Source organism: Nannobrachium achirus (assembly GCF_963921795.1).
Source record: "Nannobrachium achirus genome assembly, chromosome: 15".
Classification (NCBI taxonomy): Eukaryota; Metazoa; Chordata; class Actinopteri; order Myctophiformes; family Myctophidae; genus Nannobrachium; species Nannobrachium achirus.
Window position 1 is genome coordinate 14,754,283 of NC_137822.1, and position 18,842 is coordinate 14,773,124.

General features: G+C 41.5%; 1 protein-coding gene and 1 long non-coding RNA gene across 2 annotated transcripts in view; both read left to right on the top strand.

The window, feature by feature from the left end:
• The window catches only part of LOC308299483, a 711,129-nt gene that overhangs the window by 679,970 nt on the left and 12,317 nt on the right, over positions 1 to 18,842 (top strand). The window lies entirely within an intron of this gene.
• golga2 (golgin A2) overlaps positions 1 to 18,842 on the top strand; it is a 40,350-nt gene that overhangs the window by 9,191 nt on the left and 12,317 nt on the right. The window contains exons 5-26 of the mRNA XM_080743261.1: positions 320 to 366; positions 1,089 to 1,152; positions 1,556 to 1,618; positions 4,047 to 4,127; positions 4,690 to 4,728; positions 5,587 to 5,649; positions 6,329 to 6,422; positions 6,778 to 6,884; positions 7,596 to 7,654; positions 7,966 to 8,107; positions 9,347 to 9,436; positions 10,426 to 10,533; positions 10,862 to 10,949; positions 11,056 to 11,198; positions 11,877 to 12,095; positions 12,226 to 12,339; positions 12,743 to 12,967; positions 13,243 to 13,342; positions 13,791 to 13,879; positions 14,192 to 14,429; positions 14,895 to 15,056; positions 15,476 to 15,582. Coding sequence (XP_080599387.1) covers positions 320 to 366; positions 1,089 to 1,152; positions 1,556 to 1,618; positions 4,047 to 4,127; positions 4,690 to 4,728; positions 5,587 to 5,649; positions 6,329 to 6,422; positions 6,778 to 6,884; positions 7,596 to 7,654; positions 7,966 to 8,107; positions 9,347 to 9,436; positions 10,426 to 10,533; positions 10,862 to 10,949; positions 11,056 to 11,198; positions 11,877 to 12,095; positions 12,226 to 12,339; positions 12,743 to 12,967; positions 13,243 to 13,342; positions 13,791 to 13,879; positions 14,192 to 14,429; positions 14,895 to 15,056; positions 15,476 to 15,582 — 2,442 coding nt within the window. The remainder of the gene's footprint in view (positions 1 to 319; positions 367 to 1,088; positions 1,153 to 1,555; positions 1,619 to 4,046; positions 4,128 to 4,689; positions 4,729 to 5,586; positions 5,650 to 6,328; positions 6,423 to 6,777; positions 6,885 to 7,595; positions 7,655 to 7,965; positions 8,108 to 9,346; positions 9,437 to 10,425; positions 10,534 to 10,861; positions 10,950 to 11,055; positions 11,199 to 11,876; positions 12,096 to 12,225; positions 12,340 to 12,742; positions 12,968 to 13,242; positions 13,343 to 13,790; positions 13,880 to 14,191; positions 14,430 to 14,894; positions 15,057 to 15,475; positions 15,583 to 18,842) is intronic.

Sequence of the window (18,842 nt, forward strand, 5' to 3'; positions counted from 1 at the left end):
AATTATTCCTTCAGCACTGTGGAAATCAATACCCGAAAATGGCCTCAAGTGGGCATACTGAACGGCTGGTTGATCGGATGCACCGATCGGATTGGATCGGTGAATTTACCTTTTGATCTAAACCACCGATTATCGCCGATCACGCTTTGATCGGCCCGATCCGATCCATTGCCGATTGATCGGTAACATCTCTATACACTACTATTCAGTATTTACTCATTAGTAAATATGGTTATCAATCCCGGACACTATAAACATGCAACAGCACAGATTAACTTCATTCCTAACTGTTTGTCTGTCTCTCTGTCTGCCACTACAGAACTACCCTGATACCAATGGCAATGAGAGTCCCATGGAGGAAAATAGGTGAGTCAACACCGCATACATTTATCACATGGTGCCACTGACACTTTCATCTCTCTATTTCAGGGGTTTTCAACGTTTTCAGTCAGAGGACCCCTTAGTTGAGAGAGAGATAAAGCGGGGACCCCCACAACCTTATAGATTTCCATATAGTTTCATTGTTTGACAGCACAATCACCCGTGTATTTTGGATTCATGTCAATTTGTGTTTTCAGATATTTAACCACTTGAACAGTCCATACTTAATAAACTTGACCTTTCACACCCTGTAGTAACTCTGAGGACCCCCTAGGGGTCCCGGACCCCCTGTTGAAGACCCCTGCTCTATGTACACTAAATAAATAGTAAATTATTGTAAGTTATGGCATAATAGACCAACTGTCTAATATGAGCATGTAATATAAGGGTGTCATTCATCCGTGGCATTTATATTTTCAGAGAATCTGAATATTACATGTATTCTGTTTGTCATCAGATGTAGTGTCATGGCTTTTCTAAGGTCACCATGCAACATGGTTAACAACTTGAGCCTGACTTATACCTGCGTTGTGAACATAGCCGATCTATAAGCACACAATGTCTCACAACACGTAGTGAGCTGCTGTTTTCACCACAAGACACCTGCCTACGGCAGAATAAATTAGAACTTTCCCCAAAATAGGGACACCAGTGTTAATGTGGTGTTATTTAATATTATATTTTGTGTGTGATTTCTTGTCTTGTAGACCCCTATCAGCCACAGAGAGCCTGCGACAGCTGTCCCAACAACTGAATGGCTTGGTGTCTGAGGTACCACATTTATTACACACCTAGTTCATCTCAGCACGCATACACACACTTGTCTCATCTCCTCATACATAATTTACACTTCGTTTTCTGACCATTTTGCTCGCCATAAAAAGCTATTTTTGCAGCGTTGGCTCCTAGGGGCCATGCCATCTTGAAGAGGGTCTGTTAGTAGTATGTTAAAGTGCATAGAAGCTCATAACATTGTCCATTCAGTTGTTTCCTCTGAATGTCTATTGTCATCATTTGGAAGAAACAATACCATTTTATTGTATAATTTTGTGTCATTTAAGGAATTTCCTATACTGGAATTTGGCCCTGGGATTTACTTAGGATGCTTTATAAAAGGTTCTGAAGAATGTATTGTATTGTATGTAGAAATATATTTTTCTCTGTGTGATTTTAGTCATCCACTGCTTATGTGAATGGGGACAGCGCTCCTTCACCTGTCCATGAGAAAGAGCTTGAGGTAAGAGATGCAACTAATGCTTTTTTACAAGTTTCTATCAAGTTTGAAATTACTTGGTATTAAGAAAAGATTTAATCAAGACAAAAATGTAATAATCTCATGCTTAGATGGAAACACAAGGAGGCAATAAAGTTTATGGAAGTGCACATTTATCCTTGATTTATACTTTGTTGTGAGACGAAATAAATGTAAAAGTATTCATTGCCTAAGTATTCACTCCTTTAGCTGCAAAATCCCTAAATACACTTTGTGAAGCCTGTTCATTCAGATGTCATAGGGCGTTAGTCAGATGTAACCAAGAAGTCAATGGTATCTCTGAAGGCGCTGGAGAGATCCACAGCTGAAATGGGAGAAATTGTCCTTACCACAACTATTAAACACACTCCACAAAGCTGGGCCTCATGGGAGAGTGAGAAGTAATCCACTGCTGAAGAAAAGCCAATCCCATTTGGTGTTGGCCAAAAGCCATTTGGGAAGCAGCAAACTTATGGAAAAGTGGATCTGGTCTGATAAGACCATAATTGAACTTTCTGGCTATAATGCAATCAATCAGACCTCAATCTATGGCATTGTGGACTTGAAAATGTCACTTCACCAACTCTTTCCTTGAGCTATTTTGCCAACAAGAATGGGGGGGAAATTGCAGGGTCCTGACTCCTGATATACAAGGCTGATAAATATTTACCTAAAAAGAAAAAATCACACCCGTGTGAAGTGGAGCTGTGTGTGTGTGTGTGTGTGTGTGTGTGTGTGTGTGTGTGTGTGTGTGTGTGTGTGTGTGTGTGTGTGTGTGTGTGTGTGTGTGTGTGTGTGTGTGTGTGTGTGTGTGTAGATCATGTGTACCGATTTTTGTGACATTTGAAGAAAATATGTAGGAAAAGGAGCAAAAAGTGTGTTTTGGAGAAAATTCAAGATGGCGGAAAATCTATCCTGGCGCAAATGGGCGTGGCCTATATGGGGAGATGCGTCTTGACCCAAGGAATCCAGGGAAAAAATAATTTTAATTTTCCGATCCACGGTTCAAGAGTTACGGGGCAAAACGTAAAGTGGGCCGTTATAGCGCCACCATGAGGCCGAGTGATGTAATTATTTTTCGATTCATTCTTAAAATCATTATGAATCTCCTCTCCGAGGTTTGAAACTGTAGCTCCTATGGTTTACGAGAGAAAAATACTTGAAAGTGATTTCTTGCATTGTCCCATTATAAGTCAATGGGGACAATTAAGCGTCGTTTTTTGCCGATTACGTCGGCATGGTAAGGCGGATCGGAACGAAAGGTAATAGAACACCATTCCCGGCCGAGCCGCACATTTTGATGTATATATTGCGCGAGTGGCGTAAATGGTGCGGCACTAGTTACGCGCCGAAGTCAGGCTACATACACACAGACAGACAGACAGACACACACACACACAGACCCACACAGCCACGTATAGGGAGCCTGTGTTTCACACAGCTCCAAAAATATATATAATAGCTGCTGCTGTACCAACCGCAAAATGTGGTACTAACAAGTACTGGCTCAGTGGATGAATACTTATGCAACCAACAAATACTGTGTTGACTTTGTTTATTATCTGTGGTGGTACAATAAAACACATTTTCCACCTTCAATGTGTTTGTATGAACTGAAATCAGTAAATACATTTTATTTCCAGCTTGTAACACTCAAACATGTAAACATATAAAATATGTAAAAGTACAAGTGGGAGCAGATAACATGAGTACACAGCAGAATGTATATCTCAAACTTTCCAAAAAGACCAGTCAGCTGTTAGAGCAAAGTGATGAATGCATTAGCAAAGCAGTACAGAGAATTGAACTAAAGTCTCCATGGCGTGAGTAATCAATAGAAGAAAAGTCATTTTGGGGGTGAACTACTCCTTTAAGTGATTAACTTAGAAATCTTAACTGGTGTATTTGGATGGTAGGCTGGCCTGGAAGCGGTCATATTTGGGCCAAAAATGGCAAGGTCCACGGTAACCATCAGAGGTCAAAATCGAGCAGGATGGACAGATTTTCTTGAAACTTGGTAGGATTGCTTTTAGGTTGAAAAGGTCAAAGGACAAGGCCTCAAAGAAGGTCATGGTAAAATAAAATACTCTACTGAATGCCATCTTTCTAGTTAATTATGTTTTAATGATGGCCCCACTCCCCCTTTAACCAGGCCCAATTAAATGACAGTTTACCTGCCTATATCACTTATATACTTTCCTCATGTGTTTTACCATATCATTTTATCAGCACATTTTGCACCACTTGAAAACCATACAGGTACTATTATTTACCTTAGCGTTAATGACCTACATTTTGACACACCCTCCTACTTTTTTGTTTCTTTCACCTCCTCACCTTATCTCATTCTTCTTTCGTTTTCTTTTCTTTCTTTTCCTTTTTCTTTTCCCGGATGCATGTGTGCACGTGATAGAATCGGAACCAGGAGCTGGCAGCTGCCCTGGACTCCAGCAACTTAACAAACACTCAGCTCAATACCAAGCTAGCCCAGCTGGTAAGAAGCTGTGTGCGTGCGTGTACAGTACGTGTGTGTATGTGTGTTTGTGTGCGTGTACTCATGCGTTGGGAGTTGTCCATTTCTTTAGTTTTTTTGTGTGACAATTATTAACCCATCACCAGCCTCAGCATTAAAACCACACTACGTACATACTGTACACACATCCTGCATGTGATCACCATTAACGTTAAATAAGAAACACGTAACCGCATGGCTTTGACTTAACTTGTCATCTCATCTTTTGCTTCTGTTGATAAGTCACATATTTCTCCAATGTTTTTAAAGCAAAGTGATTCAGACCATGCTGTGCTGTACTCAGAATTGACACGATGAAGTCAATACTTGGTGTTATGGCTTATTTAGTATTATGTTGATTTGTTAGCACAACTAACAGCTAACTAAAATAGTAAATGGGCTAATGAAGTTCTTGGATTGCTTTGCAGTGATACTGAGCTAGGCATGAACTGGCACTGGCAATGTTGTTGGTGGCGGGTTTGTAAGCGAGGTTTTGATCGGCCATAAGTTCACATTAATCTTGTTTGTTCTGTTGGTTTTGCAGACGCAGCAATCTCAAGAGGTCACAGATCAGCTACACAAGGTAAACTCTGTTTATTATTATTAGTATTAGTAGTAGTACACACACACACACACACACACACACACACACACACTCTCTCAGAAACTGCTTTCACACGTGAAGTGAAGGAGCATCAGCACCCAGGGAAATGTATTATTGGCACATTTCCCCCCTCAAGACCTAGTAACATACAGTAGCATCAAACACTCGTTTGTGTATCCAGATTCTTGTGCATCTTTATGATTCAAGTGGACCACAACACACTTTGATATTTTACATGTTTGTGAGTAAAGCACACAAGAACTTGAACAAAAGAGGACAGGTCCGAGCACTCAAAAAAGTTTAAAAAAGGAGGAGAACGGGCGTAAAAACTGGGTACTAGTACTTAGTCCCCTGTTTTTACGCCCGCTCTCCTCCTTTTTTAAACTTTTTTGAGTGCTCGGACCTGTCCTCTTTTGTTCAAGTTTTATCCCACTGATCCTAGTAGCACCCACTGCACGTTTTCAACTTTGACGTTACCTCCTTTGAGCACCTAGTTTCTCTTGTTCAAAGTCATAAGAACATTGGTACTGGAGAAAAACTTCTCCTTGCCTGCCATTTTTCTGATAAATGACTGCTGCGTACATTAAATGGACATCTGGCCTTATCCTATCCATATTAGCTTTGCTATGGCATGTGATGAATAAAAGCAAGATGACAATATTCCTGAAAGTAGCTGCATGTGTGAATACTAGAAAAAATCTCTAGTAGCAGATATATAAAGGTTGGCCAAATAAATGGTTTGAATTAGGCATTCTCCACAAAACCAACTCAACATCTCTGGCTACTTCCTGAATATCTTATCTTATTCTTTATATACTGTACATTTCTTTTCGTCAGGAGCGAAAGGAGTTTGAGCAGAAGTTTGTGAAGGAGCAAGGAGCTATGCGGGAGCAATTACAAGTAAGTAATCACTCTTTATTAATCTTGACATTACATAAGTATTATAAACCTTTTAAATACATTCTTTTAACCCTTTTAGAACAGGTACACATTATAGTGTATTATCATTTTATGCTTTAACTATTGAAAAATAGCAGATATACAAGCTCACAGCGCGGCACCGAGTGCCGCGCTGCGAGCTTGTAGATCTGCTATTTTTGAAAAATCATGAACATTTTGATTTTGTCTTTTTGAATCCTTCTAAGATCTGGCCTGCCATCGTCAAAGAAAAGGTCCTTTTCACTTAACTGAAGCTCAGTTAGTCTGTTCTCGAGAGACTACTATGTCAGTGGTTCTCAAACGTTTTCATGTGAAGGACCCCAAAAATGTTATGTATTTGACCAAGGACCCCCATCTCAAAATATTTAGTTCCAGGGACCCCCCAGAAGCAACATTTTAGTTACAAACGTTCACTTTAAAAATACATATGTTCAAAGATTTGCACACATTTTCATGACTTTTTCAAAAATAGCAGATCTACAAGCTTCGCAGCTATGAGCTTGTATATCTGCTATTTTTCACTGGTTAAAGCATTCAATAATTCTAGGCCTAAATGGGTATTAATCTCTAAGACGTAGTATGTTAAAACGTTTCAGCTTCAGGATTTGCCTTCATAATGACCTTGCTTTCTGTTTCCCAGGTTCACATACAGACCATCGGCATACTAGTATCAGAGAAAACAGAGCTGCAGACGGCACTGCAATATACCCAACATGCTGCACGCCAGAAATCAGGTGTGTGCTCATGTGTGTTGTTTTTTATGAGTATTTGTGTTGTTAAATCTGAAATCTGTAAGATGTATGGTGTGCCCTCGCTCCTCACCATGGAGATTTACCTGGGTCACCAACTTGCAGCTTTAAAGGAGACTTTTATAATGGTGGAAATGTCTGAAACATTTGGACTCTGGAGCTGCTGTAAAGAGGCCAACTGCTGCTAGATCCTCCCCCCCCCCCCCCCCCCCCCCAATTGATCAGTTAATTGATGACATGTACAGTTGATCAAACGGCTGTAGACAATTTTGATTTAACCGTGTCTGTGTGTGTGTGTGTGTGTGTGTGTGTGTGCGCGTGTGCGTGCGCGTGCGCGCAGGAGAGGCAGAGGAGCTGAACAACCGCCTACAGAGCACCAAGCATAGAGTTTCAGAGCTGGAGAGAACTCTGTCCTCGCTTTCCACACAGCAGAAACAGCTTGACAAGGTAAAACGCACTTCATTGAATCCATCTTTTGCCAAAGAAACTGAAAATATTCATACTCACTGATAATACTATAAACTTTCATTGTCACAATATTACAACCTGTCCAAAGTTCCACTTGCTTAGAATTAATTGTAAGGATGTGATCGTAATGCTGACAATTAGCCTGTTTGGTCAGATTGTTATGCCTGATTTATACATTGTTGTACGACGCCGTGTCAAAAATAGGCAATCGACCCACTGTGAGATTATGGATCGGCCATTTTTGGCATGGGTCAAAGCTTTTGCTGGGTTCATTTGTCATGGAAGCCAGAATCATGAAGCTACCATGGATCTTCACACCCCACACGTGACTTAAAAAAAATATATCAAGCAGGCTTCAGCATTTTTTATGATGCAGTTAAGTAAGCGTCATGTAATGCTTTTGTTTCACCATTACCACTCACCTTCTCTGTCCCTACAATTTGTGCCGTAAATGGAAGAAAAACGAATATTTGCCGCCAACCATTTAGCCGTATACCAGACGCTGTGTATTATTTAACCCTACCCTATTTAATTTGCACAGTGTGGCTTGAGCAACACAACGGTGACTCAGCAGCAATATGGCTGGCAGTGGATGGATATACTTTTAGCTTTTGTTGCCACTAGTCTAGTGTGAACGCATCATCAGGCCTCTTTGGCGTTTCTGACTGTAGTTTTCTCTGTTCTGTGCAGCATAACAAAGACCTTGAAAAGGAGAGAGATGCCCTGCGGCTAGAGGTGTACAGACAGAAGTAAGCATCTTGGTTGTGAAGAGGAAGCATTATTATTACTATTTTATGTGATATTATTAGTTTCTTCCCAGTAGCATAGAATAAAATGGATGGTTAGAATGACACAATGAAGTCTGGAGTGGGAAAAATTGAATAGCTGATAACTTTTTTCTTTTCACTCAATACAATAACTTCCTTGAAAATTATAGTTCAGTATTGTACTGCGATTCTCTCACTGATCTGTTTTGGGCATCCCCATTTTGATCTCTGACGACTTGAATAATTGTGTGTGTGTGTGTGTGTGTGTGTGTTTTTTTTCTTTTTTTTTGTAGCAATGCGAGTGAAGAGTCGAAGCAACAGAGCTCTGAGATGGCAGAGCAGCTTCTCCTGAACACACAAGAGAACACGGCGATGAGGCTGGAGGTTGAAGAGCTACGCAAGAGGCTGGAGATGGCTGACGTCATGCTACAACAGGTATGAATAATTAACACTGGAGAAAAGGCACCGCCACAGTAGCATAACATTGTTTCCTTCCTTGTGGAGGAGTTTCTCCCCTCTCTGGATACTTGGCAACTTTCACCCTGGCGTCCCTATTTTGGGCATGTCATTACAGGCACAAAAAAAAATGCAATTGATCTACAAGTTCACAATGCGTTGTAGATCGGCTGTTTTCGCTGCAACATTTATTGGGCTTACGTGGTTATACCAATCAGCCGCAAAGTGCATGCAGTGAAAGATGATAAAGCAATAAGCCACAAGAGGCGAGTGGTTACCGGGGTAGTATACACCGGCTGAGAGGCGTTGGGAAACACGAGGCGCCAGCCGAGTGTTTCCGACCCCCTCAGCCGGTGAATATCCCGGTAACCACAAGCCTTGCGTGGCTTATTGCTTTTCTAAAACGGTCACAATATTGCAACATGAAAATCATAGCATTCCATTATTTAAAGAAAAAAGTACACTTCTCCGCCACCAGGAAGAGACATTTCCTTGTTTACCAGCCACATTCCAGGAACAGAAGCCAGTGTGTGTTTATAAAGGCAAGTCATTCTTTTTGCCAAAAAATAGGGAAACAACACTTAGGTCTTAGATCAGTCTCATGTTAAGAACCATTGTCGATCCATACACATGTTTATTTTCATCCAGATTTAGCTGCTATGTGGGTGAACATCACATCAAAAACGCTAGCATAGCAACCTAAACTAACAGCCGAGTATGTGCCTGGAGAATAGAGGCGCTTTTCGCCTTTACAAGCCCCGCCTGGAGCCATTCAGTCACTGTCCTATGCATGCGGGCGGTGCTTAGAAGCACCCGCACGGCCGGATTTGAGATAAAATCAAACGCTCGCTTCTCTAGTTCAGCCTCACGGCACAGTGGAAAGAAATAACGCACCTGGCTTTGATATAAACTGATTCAAGGTGTGGGTTATAGTCTCATATACCACAGCAACCAGCCAATCAGAATCAAGGAATGGAACTAGCCGTTTTAGAAATTATCCTTTTGCATTTGCATCATATTGTGTAAAAGACAGTACAAGAGGTGTTTGAGTCCAATAATTCCCTGCAGGATAATAGACACACATGAACAAACACACAGCACTGAGGTCTCTCCAAAGGTTGTAAAAGAACACAGATATTCCATTTCTGTGAAATGAATTGTGTAGTGTCTGTAGACCGTAATGTCCTAACCAACAGCTTTGTTTCTTTGACTGTCCAGTTCTCCAGTCAGGAAGGACCGCCCAGTCCCAACCAGCAGCTCCAGTTTCTTTTGGAGGAAAAGCAACAACTGGAAGCACACACTCACCAGGTCTGTTTGCATGAATCTTTTCTCTATTTAAGTGCATTTTTCATGTGCAAAAATCTATGAGTATCTGTACCTAAATACGTTTTTTGTTTTACGGATTTAAAGCAGAAGGGGCGCTAGGATGTGCCTGTGTAATTATTGCGACCAAAGGTCCCAGTTTAGTATATGAAACGGCACATGCTGATTTTGTCCATCTGGACATGTACAGTACACTTTTTTCACAGTCTATGGGTTTGCTGCACTGACATCACTGTAATCACATGTTTGGGCTCTTAGAGCATATCTCCATATACAGTACATGGATCTCCCTATATGGGTACCAGAGGTTTCCATATGGGTACCGTCAGGGTGAGGTCGCTTGTCGCCCTGAGGCATCTTACTAATATGTATCTATAGTCGCAATCCAAAACTTATTTCAGTGAATAAAACGTTATTTTAACCAATCTGTATGGTGGTTAGAAGTGTTCTCCCTATTCTTCTATTGAAAATTATAGATTGTGTTTAGGTAGGACACCTACTGGTTGATAAGAGGTATTACTCAAAGTGCAACAGGCCTTCCATCTCAGCTAAGTGGTAGAAGTTGTGGCACTTTTGCTGGTGGAGACCTGAGTTCAAATCCCAAGTAGAACGGATATATGCAGCTTGGGCAAATAAAAGGTGAATTCATCCCAGTGCATGACGGAGGACGATATCACGATAAATTAAATCTCCACAATACGATTATCGTGAGCGTATCGTCCCATCCCTACTTGCATGTCGCACGAAAGTTAGACAAGGAAAGTAAATGTTAGAAAAGTGATTTACCACTTTAATGAAATTTCATTCTAGCTAACCCAATCAACCTCCTCATGCCCCCTATTAGTGCTCCTTCATAGACCTGTCTCAGCTGCCATGGTAACATCTCCCTTTTATTTGCGTCATCTAACGTGCCGCGGTAGCCGAACCTCCCACCCCGCCAATGTTGAATAATGTTTTTTTCTTTGGTGCCACAGCTGATGGAGTCAGTAGCCCACCTGCAGACAGAGAGGGACCGCTATGCTGAACAGATCCAGGAGGAGGGACGTGTATGGAAGGACAAAACGGAACAGCTCTTATCACAGGTATACTGCTATAGCACCACTGTCACATTAGTACAACGCTTTCAACCTGGTGTACGGTTGATTATAGACGGTATCTTTTTGAAAATAGTGAACATAAAAAAAAAAAGTCTTTATAAAATGTTCACAAATACCAAAAATAGTATTTAATTTAGCTATTTGTTGAAGTATACGCCAAAGAATATGTATAAGTGGTTAAAGACGGTGTCGATACTGTGCTAACAAACAAGATGAGATTATACAAGTGTGCAAGATCATTCTTTCATAAAAATCCAGCCATTAAGAATTATGGTTGAGGGTGTTTTCTGAACGTGCGTGTGCGTGTTGACAGGTGAGATTAGTAGCAGAGGAGAGGGACGGTAGCATCAGCAAAGTCCAGGAGCTGGAAGCACAAATAACTGAACTAAAGAATATTGCAGGTACTCCACTGCCCGCTTAACCACTCACAACTTTTCACACATCAAATTCCCTTTATATGAAGTTGTTAAAGTGACGATCAACGTGAAACTCTTTTTTTTCCTCCAGCAACGCTGGCCCAGGAAAGAGAAGCCCAAGGTCAGGTAGAGCCAGAACCATCTGGGCCGTCGGAGAGCGAGGTGGCTCTGCAAGAGGCCCTCAGCAGCTTGCAGCAGGAGAGAGATGCTATCACTGCACAGTACCAGGCCCAGGTGTGCAACACGCTTTCCTACATGACCTGTTGTTTTGTGTTGTTGACCCAATTACAAATCAACTAGTCCTAGTTTCTCAAACTTTCACATTTCAAGGTCTTCCCTTAACTCTGACACTGTACAAAGGAATCAAATGTTTTCGTTTTAGTCGGCTAAATATAAGATTTTAGTCGACTAAATCTACAGCTGATTTTGTCTACAATGTTTTTTTATTTTGACAGGCATCGTAATGGCTGATTTCACACTTGGTTGCATGCTGAAAATAACCAATTGAGCATGTAGATCTGCAAACATAAAATGTCTTGTCTTTTAGTTCTACTGGATCTCTTCTTCACTAGTCCCTCCCTAACATTTTAGTCTAGTTTTTAGTAGTTGATGAAATTATCAATATATTTAGTCTAAAGTTCACTCCACACCAATGATAAGCCATACAACTCCTTGCAACATGCAACTACTTGCAACCATTACCCCCAATGGCAGTTGCAAGGAGTTGCATTGGTGCAGTTGACCGTAAAATTGTTCTTGTTCTTATTTCGTTTTTGTAGTCGACAAACATTTTTTATCATATTCCTAGTCAACGAAATGAACACTGGACCACTGTAGCTATAATTGTGTCTCACAGGTAACTTTAAGCACCTAAGCCTAACCCCTTCTCTTGTAACAACCCCCATGCTATAGCTCCATGACAACCAGCAGCTGAGTCGGATGTGTGCGGAACAGGAGACCCGTCTTGGGGAGCTGGAGCAGCAGATAGAGAGCCGGACCCAGGAGGCAGAGGACCGCCATCGCATGCTGGAGGACGTCCAGTCGGACAAGGCCACCATCAGCCGGGCGCTCACCCAGAACCGCACTCTGAAGGACCAGCTGGCTGAGCTGCAGAACGGCTTCGTCAAACTGGTGAGCGTTGCTCCTCCTCAGCTTCTACAGTAACTTCTTTATTTATGCTTTCCAGTGGTGGAAAAGGTACTCAAATGTCAGATTCAGAATATTGATTGCTGTTGTTTTCATTACAACTTTGATTGTGTAGACGAATGAAAACATGGAGCTGACCACCGCCATCCAGTCAGAGCAGCATGTGAAGAAGGAGCTGGCTCGCAGGATGGGGGAAATTCAGGAGGCTCTTCACAACGGCAAGGAGCAGGTAGGGACGCTCACGTAAATGCACCACACACACACACTCACACACACACACACACACACACACACACACACACACACACACACACACAAACTTGCCACTCTCCTGAGAATGTAGTTTGAATTCTGGCCCATTACCTTGTTATCCATCTTAACTACTACTAACACACAACCACATCATTAACATTGATGACACATGTTGACTGCATTACAAAGATTAGGACTTTTATTAAATGTAACATAATGTTACTTTAGCTACTTATTTGAAGTGCAATATGGCAATACACAGCTAGCTTGATATTTGTACGTGTTTGGTGTTTGAGGCGTAATCCTGAGGGCCGCATTTTGCCTGTCTCTACTGTACATCCATCTAGCTTTAATATCTTATCTCTATGCACTTGTTCCAGATAGAAGAAAAGACTCAGGAGCTCCAGGCTGTGCTAGAGCAGAGGGACCAGCTGGCTGCCCACCTGCAGCAGTACTGTGCAGGGTACCAGACGCTGGTCTCGGAGCGCGAGCAGCTCCACCACCAGTACCTCCAACAGACCCAGCTCATGGACCGGCTGCACCATGACGAGAGCCAGGGACGTGCACAGCTGGAGATCAGCCAGCATCAGCTCCAACAAGCACAGGTGTGTAGGAGTAGGTGCTAACCATTTGACTGTATGTAGTATTGTACAATACAGTGAGAGGTAAAAAAGAGATTCAGGATAGGGGTGAAATACATGAACTTGGATTGTGTGTTCTAGACAATCATTGGCACACTTTGGACACGGATGTATTCACATATTGTCATCTACACAGGTTTTTATTCTCTCACTCTCTCACTTGATCTATGGGTCTTTCCTTCTGACCTTACTTTCTCAATGAGTCAGACTGTTGACTGACATCCTATCTGCCCCTTCAGGAACGTTTGGAGCATTTGGCCAAAGACAACCAGCAGCTGAAGGTGGAGGTTCAAGATCTGCTCAACAGCTCCGCCCTGGGCAATGTATCGAGATACCAAGGTTAGATGAATGAGACTGTATCTCAAAATAATATTTTAGTTGTCTCATAGTAGTTCTTTATGCTTTTCAATTTAAAAACAATAATACAATGATATTATACCTTTGGCACTTTGATAAGATGTTTGCTCATCATGCACGTAACCTTTTGTAAAATAACTATATCATATTATGTAGTCCATCCACTGATTCTCAAAGTGGGGTCCTTGAAGGGTTTCAAGGTGCCTCCAGAAAAATGAGAAACTTTTAATTAACCCCATTTTATTTTTTTACCGATCGAAATCCACAAGCAGATCTACAAGTAGATTGACTGTTTAAAAAAAAATGCTGACAGATCTTAACACATCTATTATGGGGGTCCCTCACAAAATCTTTTTGGATCGGGGTAATGAAAGGGTCTGAGAACCCCTGAATTAGCCAGTCAACAATTCTTTGTGATTTTGTTCACTAGGAGATGGAGTTGAGAGTCAATCCTTGCAGGAGAGCCCAAAGAACTCCTCCATGGTGATTCCTGAGGATTTTGAGAGTCGGGAAGAGATGGTAAGTGTAGGCTAAATGTCACATACTGGGGATCCTCAAAGCTTTCCTTGCTATAGAGCTTACATCTGGACACTTCTGGATTGCATGTCATTCATGTCACATTGTATTTTAGATCTAGCTTGTAGGAGTCATGAGTCAAATGTGTTTTCTCTTTATATCCCTGCGTAAATGAGCTCTACTGTATGTGTACGTACTGTAGGTAGCACTTAGAAATATACATCTTATACAATCCATATCCCCTTCCCGCCTTCTCAGTTTCCCCTGTTAATGTCTCTCCCTCTTTAAACTCCTCTTCTCCATCTCTCCATCCAGGAGGAGTTCATCCGAGGGGCTCTGGCCCAGGTGGAGGCGGAGAGGGATGAGGCCATGAGGCATCTGGAGGAAGAACACAGGCTCCACATGGCAGCCCGCCACCAGGCAGAGGCCCAGGCCCTCAGCCTAGAGCACCAGCACCACAGTCAGGAGAGCAGTGGCCACCATCACTACCATCCCGAGCACGATCACAGTCACGAACAACACGATCAGTGTGACCACGGCCATGAACACCATGGTGAGCGGAATAGTTTGGGATGCAGCCAAATTATTGATCCACCTTTTTTTAAACTTTGTTTTGATAGAAACTGTCCCAAGACTTGACGTAAAATAGGTGTGAGTTGGATCTGTATAGCCTCATGATGTTCATGGTTAACAGGCTTCCTAGTTTTGTAGTATGTTTATAAGCTTATCCACAATTTATTTGCAAGTGCTGTTAAATGCTGTCATTTCACCCGGCCTACATTATTGTTTCTCATAAAAATGAGGGAACATTATTTAAATGTTGCACCATAACCTCAAAACATTTATCACGTGAAATCTAAAATTACTTGTCCGCAATCTGCAGCAACATCTGACTGATTTACAGTAGAGCGGGCATTGAAGAGACATAGTGAGGAATGGCGAGAGAACACCTTTGTGATTGTGATAAATGAATCATGACAGAGTGCCGTCTAATCCTCCTCTCCTCTCCCCTGTCCAGAAGGAGGAGTACCAGTAGAAGTGCACGAGGCCCTGCAGGCAGCCATGGAGAAGCTACAGCAGCGCTTCACCTCGCTCATGCAAGAGAAGGCCGACCTGAAGGAGCGGGTGGAGGAGCTGGAGCATCGCTGTATCCAGCTCTCTGGAGAGACGGACACTATAGGTCAGTGTTTCTCAAACGTGCAAAGGGGTCCATTTAGAGTCAGAGTTACAGACTTGTATGGGTCAATTTAGACCCCCCTAAAGGAACCCACAGAGTGTGTGTGTGTGTGTGTGTGTGTGTGTGTGTGTGTGTGTGTGTGTGTGTGTGTGTGTGTGTGTGTGTGTGTGTGTGTGTGTGTGTGTGTGTGTGTGTGTGTGTGTGTGTGTGTGTGTGTGTGTGTGTGTGTGTGTGTGTGTGTGTGTGTGTGTGTGTGTGTGTGTGGCCAGATTCCTGTCATGCTTTGCCATAGCATTGTGTGTGTGTCTGTAGCCTGTACATCCTAGCCTTAAATCCTAGTCTGAAGACGTTATGCAAGCACGACCACCGCTCACTTCACATTGGGTGTGATTTTTTCTTCTCTCTGTGTGTGTGTTTGACAGGAGAGTACATAGCACTGTACCAGAACCAGCGGGCCATAATGAAGCAGAAACATCAGGAAAAGGAGCAGTACATCAGTATATTGGCCCAGGACAAGGAGGAGATGAAGGTACTCTTATCTAGTAACATATTAATAGTGGGAGAAATATGTAACAAAAACAGGCTAATGTGTTCACTTCTGGCAGAAAGCGTGAAAATTTGCACTGAATTTTGTGCGCTGAATTAAAAAATTTACGGATCCAATCACTTTTCCCATGGGATCTGGTGGCTCTAATTCACTTACCGTACAGGGGAAAAAAGACCCCCCATTTCTAGCCCAAGGAATGTTTTTCGTGCAAAACAAATGCTTGCAATGGATTTCGGATCATGAAAAACCCCTAGATAGGGATCTTTTTTCCCTGTATGGTAAGTGAATCAGAGCCACCAGATCCCATGGGAAAAGTGCTTGAATTCAGCGCACAAAAATACCCCTAGGTGCAAATTTTCACGCTTTCTGCTGGAAGTGAACACCTTTTTCCACATATTTCTCCCACTATAACTTATAACTTCTACGCTTTAGAGAAACTAGTCTCCGCTTTAGACTCTGTTACCAGGTGGCCAGATGGCCGAATGGTTAGGGCACGTACCATATGAGCACAAAACACTTTGTTCAGCGTGTCCCCGGTTCCACTCTTGGCCGGAAAGATTGTTTGCTGTGTGTCATTTTCCCTACTATCTGTCCGCCATTCCTGTCGGAATAATACAGAATAACAACACTGGTTTTTGGTACTAGTTACAGTGTCGAACCTGGTTCTTTTCATTCTGAGGTGAAATCGGTTGCATTCAGCAGAGATCTGGGTCAACGTCCTATCCTTGCATTGATACATTTTCTTATTAATGACAATAATGGCCCAATAGCCCATAATGGAGAAACTTTCACGAAACTAGTTGCATGAAACACAATTTCCAGTTGCACAAAGCAATTGAAAAATAATCAAACTTGTGTGCAACAGATTTAACAGCTTGATTGGTATCAGGTTTTATCCCCCCCTTGCTTTTTTTGTTGTTCGTTCTTCTCTTGAGATAATATCTGGGACTTGTCATTGGAGCTACATAACATCTTTTGTATCTTATTTCATATATCGCTTTCTCACTTATATAATTTTTGACGTGTCAGTGTGGCAATGGCTACTTTGTTGCATAACGGCTGTATCAGAAAAAAGGAAGAGAATGATAATAATGCTTGTTGTCCATAGAGAGGAAAAGGCTTAAAGGTGATACACCATGAAATTTCACTTTTCCTATTTTAAAACCTTTTTTTGGGGTCCCACTAGCACCTTCTATCCTCACAAAGTCCCATTTCTGATCGTTGTGTCTTTCTCTGGTTTTGGGAAGGCGGAGGTTAAAAGCATCCCACGGGTTCTCAAAACAGGCTGTCCAGATTTGCTGCCGTCGCTGATGTCAGCGACAGCCGTTTTTTTTTTTTTTTTTTTTTTTTTTCAAAGAAATACTGGTACTGCAGCTGAAATCTATTCAGGAGTGGTCATTTAGCCTCAAACCTTTTGAAAAACGTTTTTGGGACATAAACAATATGACATAAATACTTTTTAAATGCATGGTGTATCACCTTTAACAAGTGTGTGTATGCTTTTTTCTTAAAATGCCTAGCATTGATATCATGACTTTGACCCTAACAACCATGGCATGTCATCTGCATTTTGTTTGGTAGTCATTGTATATGAAACCTTTTTAAAGCTGCAATCCATAGATTATATAGAGTATGTTAATACAAAACTAGAAATACTGTTCCTTCGAAACAGTGTGGGCTCGATTCCAACCCAACAAATAGGATACTTTAAGGTACTGTAAGGTACAGTACCCTACAGTATTGTACTGTACCTTACTGTACTGTACTGTACTGTACTGTACTGTACTCTACTGTACTGTACCTTACTGTACTTTACTGTACCTTACTGTACTGTACTCTACCTTACTGTACTATACTATACTGTACTCTACTGTACCGTACTGTACCTTACTGTACTGTACTCTACTGTACCTTACTATACTGTACTTTACTGTACTCTACTGTACTTTACTGTACTCTACTGTACCTTACTGTATTGTTTTGTACTTTACTGTACCTTACTGTACTTTACTGTACTCTACTGTAACTTACTGTACTTTACTGTACTCTACTGTACTGTACCTTACTGTACTTTACTGTACTCTACTGTACCCTACTGTACTGTACCTTACTGTACTGTACTTTACTGTACTCTACTGTACCTTACTGTAGTGTACCTTACTGTACTATACTATACTGTACTCTACTGTACCGTACTGTACCTTACTGTACTGTACTCTACTGTACCTTACTATACTGTACTTTACTGTACTCTACTGTAATTTACGTTACTCTACTGTACTTTACTGTACTCCACTGTACCTTACTGTACTTTATTCTACTTTACTGTACTTTATTGTACTTTACTGTACTCTACTGTACTTTACTGTACTCTACTGTACCTTACTGTATTGTTTTGTACTTTACTGTACCTTACTGTACTTTACTGTACTCTACTGTAACTTACTGTACTTTACTGTACTCTACTGTACTGTACTTTACTGTACTCTACTGTACCCTACTGTACTGTACCTTACTGTACTGTACTTTACTGTACTCTACTGTACCTTACTGTAGTGTACCTTACTGTACTATACTATACTGTACTCTACTGTACCGTACTGTACCTTACTGTACTGTACTCTACTGTACCTTACTATACTGTACTTTACTGTACTCTACTGTAATTTACGTTACTCTACTGTACTTTACTGCACTCCACTGTACCTTACTGTACTTTATTGTACTTTACTGTACTTTATTGTACTTTACTGTACCTTACTGTACTTTACTGTACTCTACTGAACCTAACTGTACTTTTACTGTACTCTACTGAACCTTACTGTACATATTCTATGTGTTCTAGAGGTGTATATTGAGTGCATATACTGTAGGTTAACAATCCCAGATGACATCTGTCCTCCACTATGTCTATAACCAAGGCGTTCTTCTATGTGGCCACTCCAGACTGAGGAGTGGAGCATGACTTTTATTGTGTTTGTGGATCTGATTTGAAAATGCATCGGTTGTGATATCTCCCTGAAAACCAACAACAACCACTAATACGGCTGATTGTCCCTGCGGGTTCTAGGATATATACTGTAAATCCCATTGCCCGGGATCCTAAAACCTTATTCTTTTTAAGAACAATTTCTAAAACACTACAAAACATGTCTCAAAGACAAATACAAGCAAACGTCTTCACAGTAACACAGTAACAGGTGTGTGTGTGTGTGTGTGTGTGTGTGTGTGTGTGTGTGTGT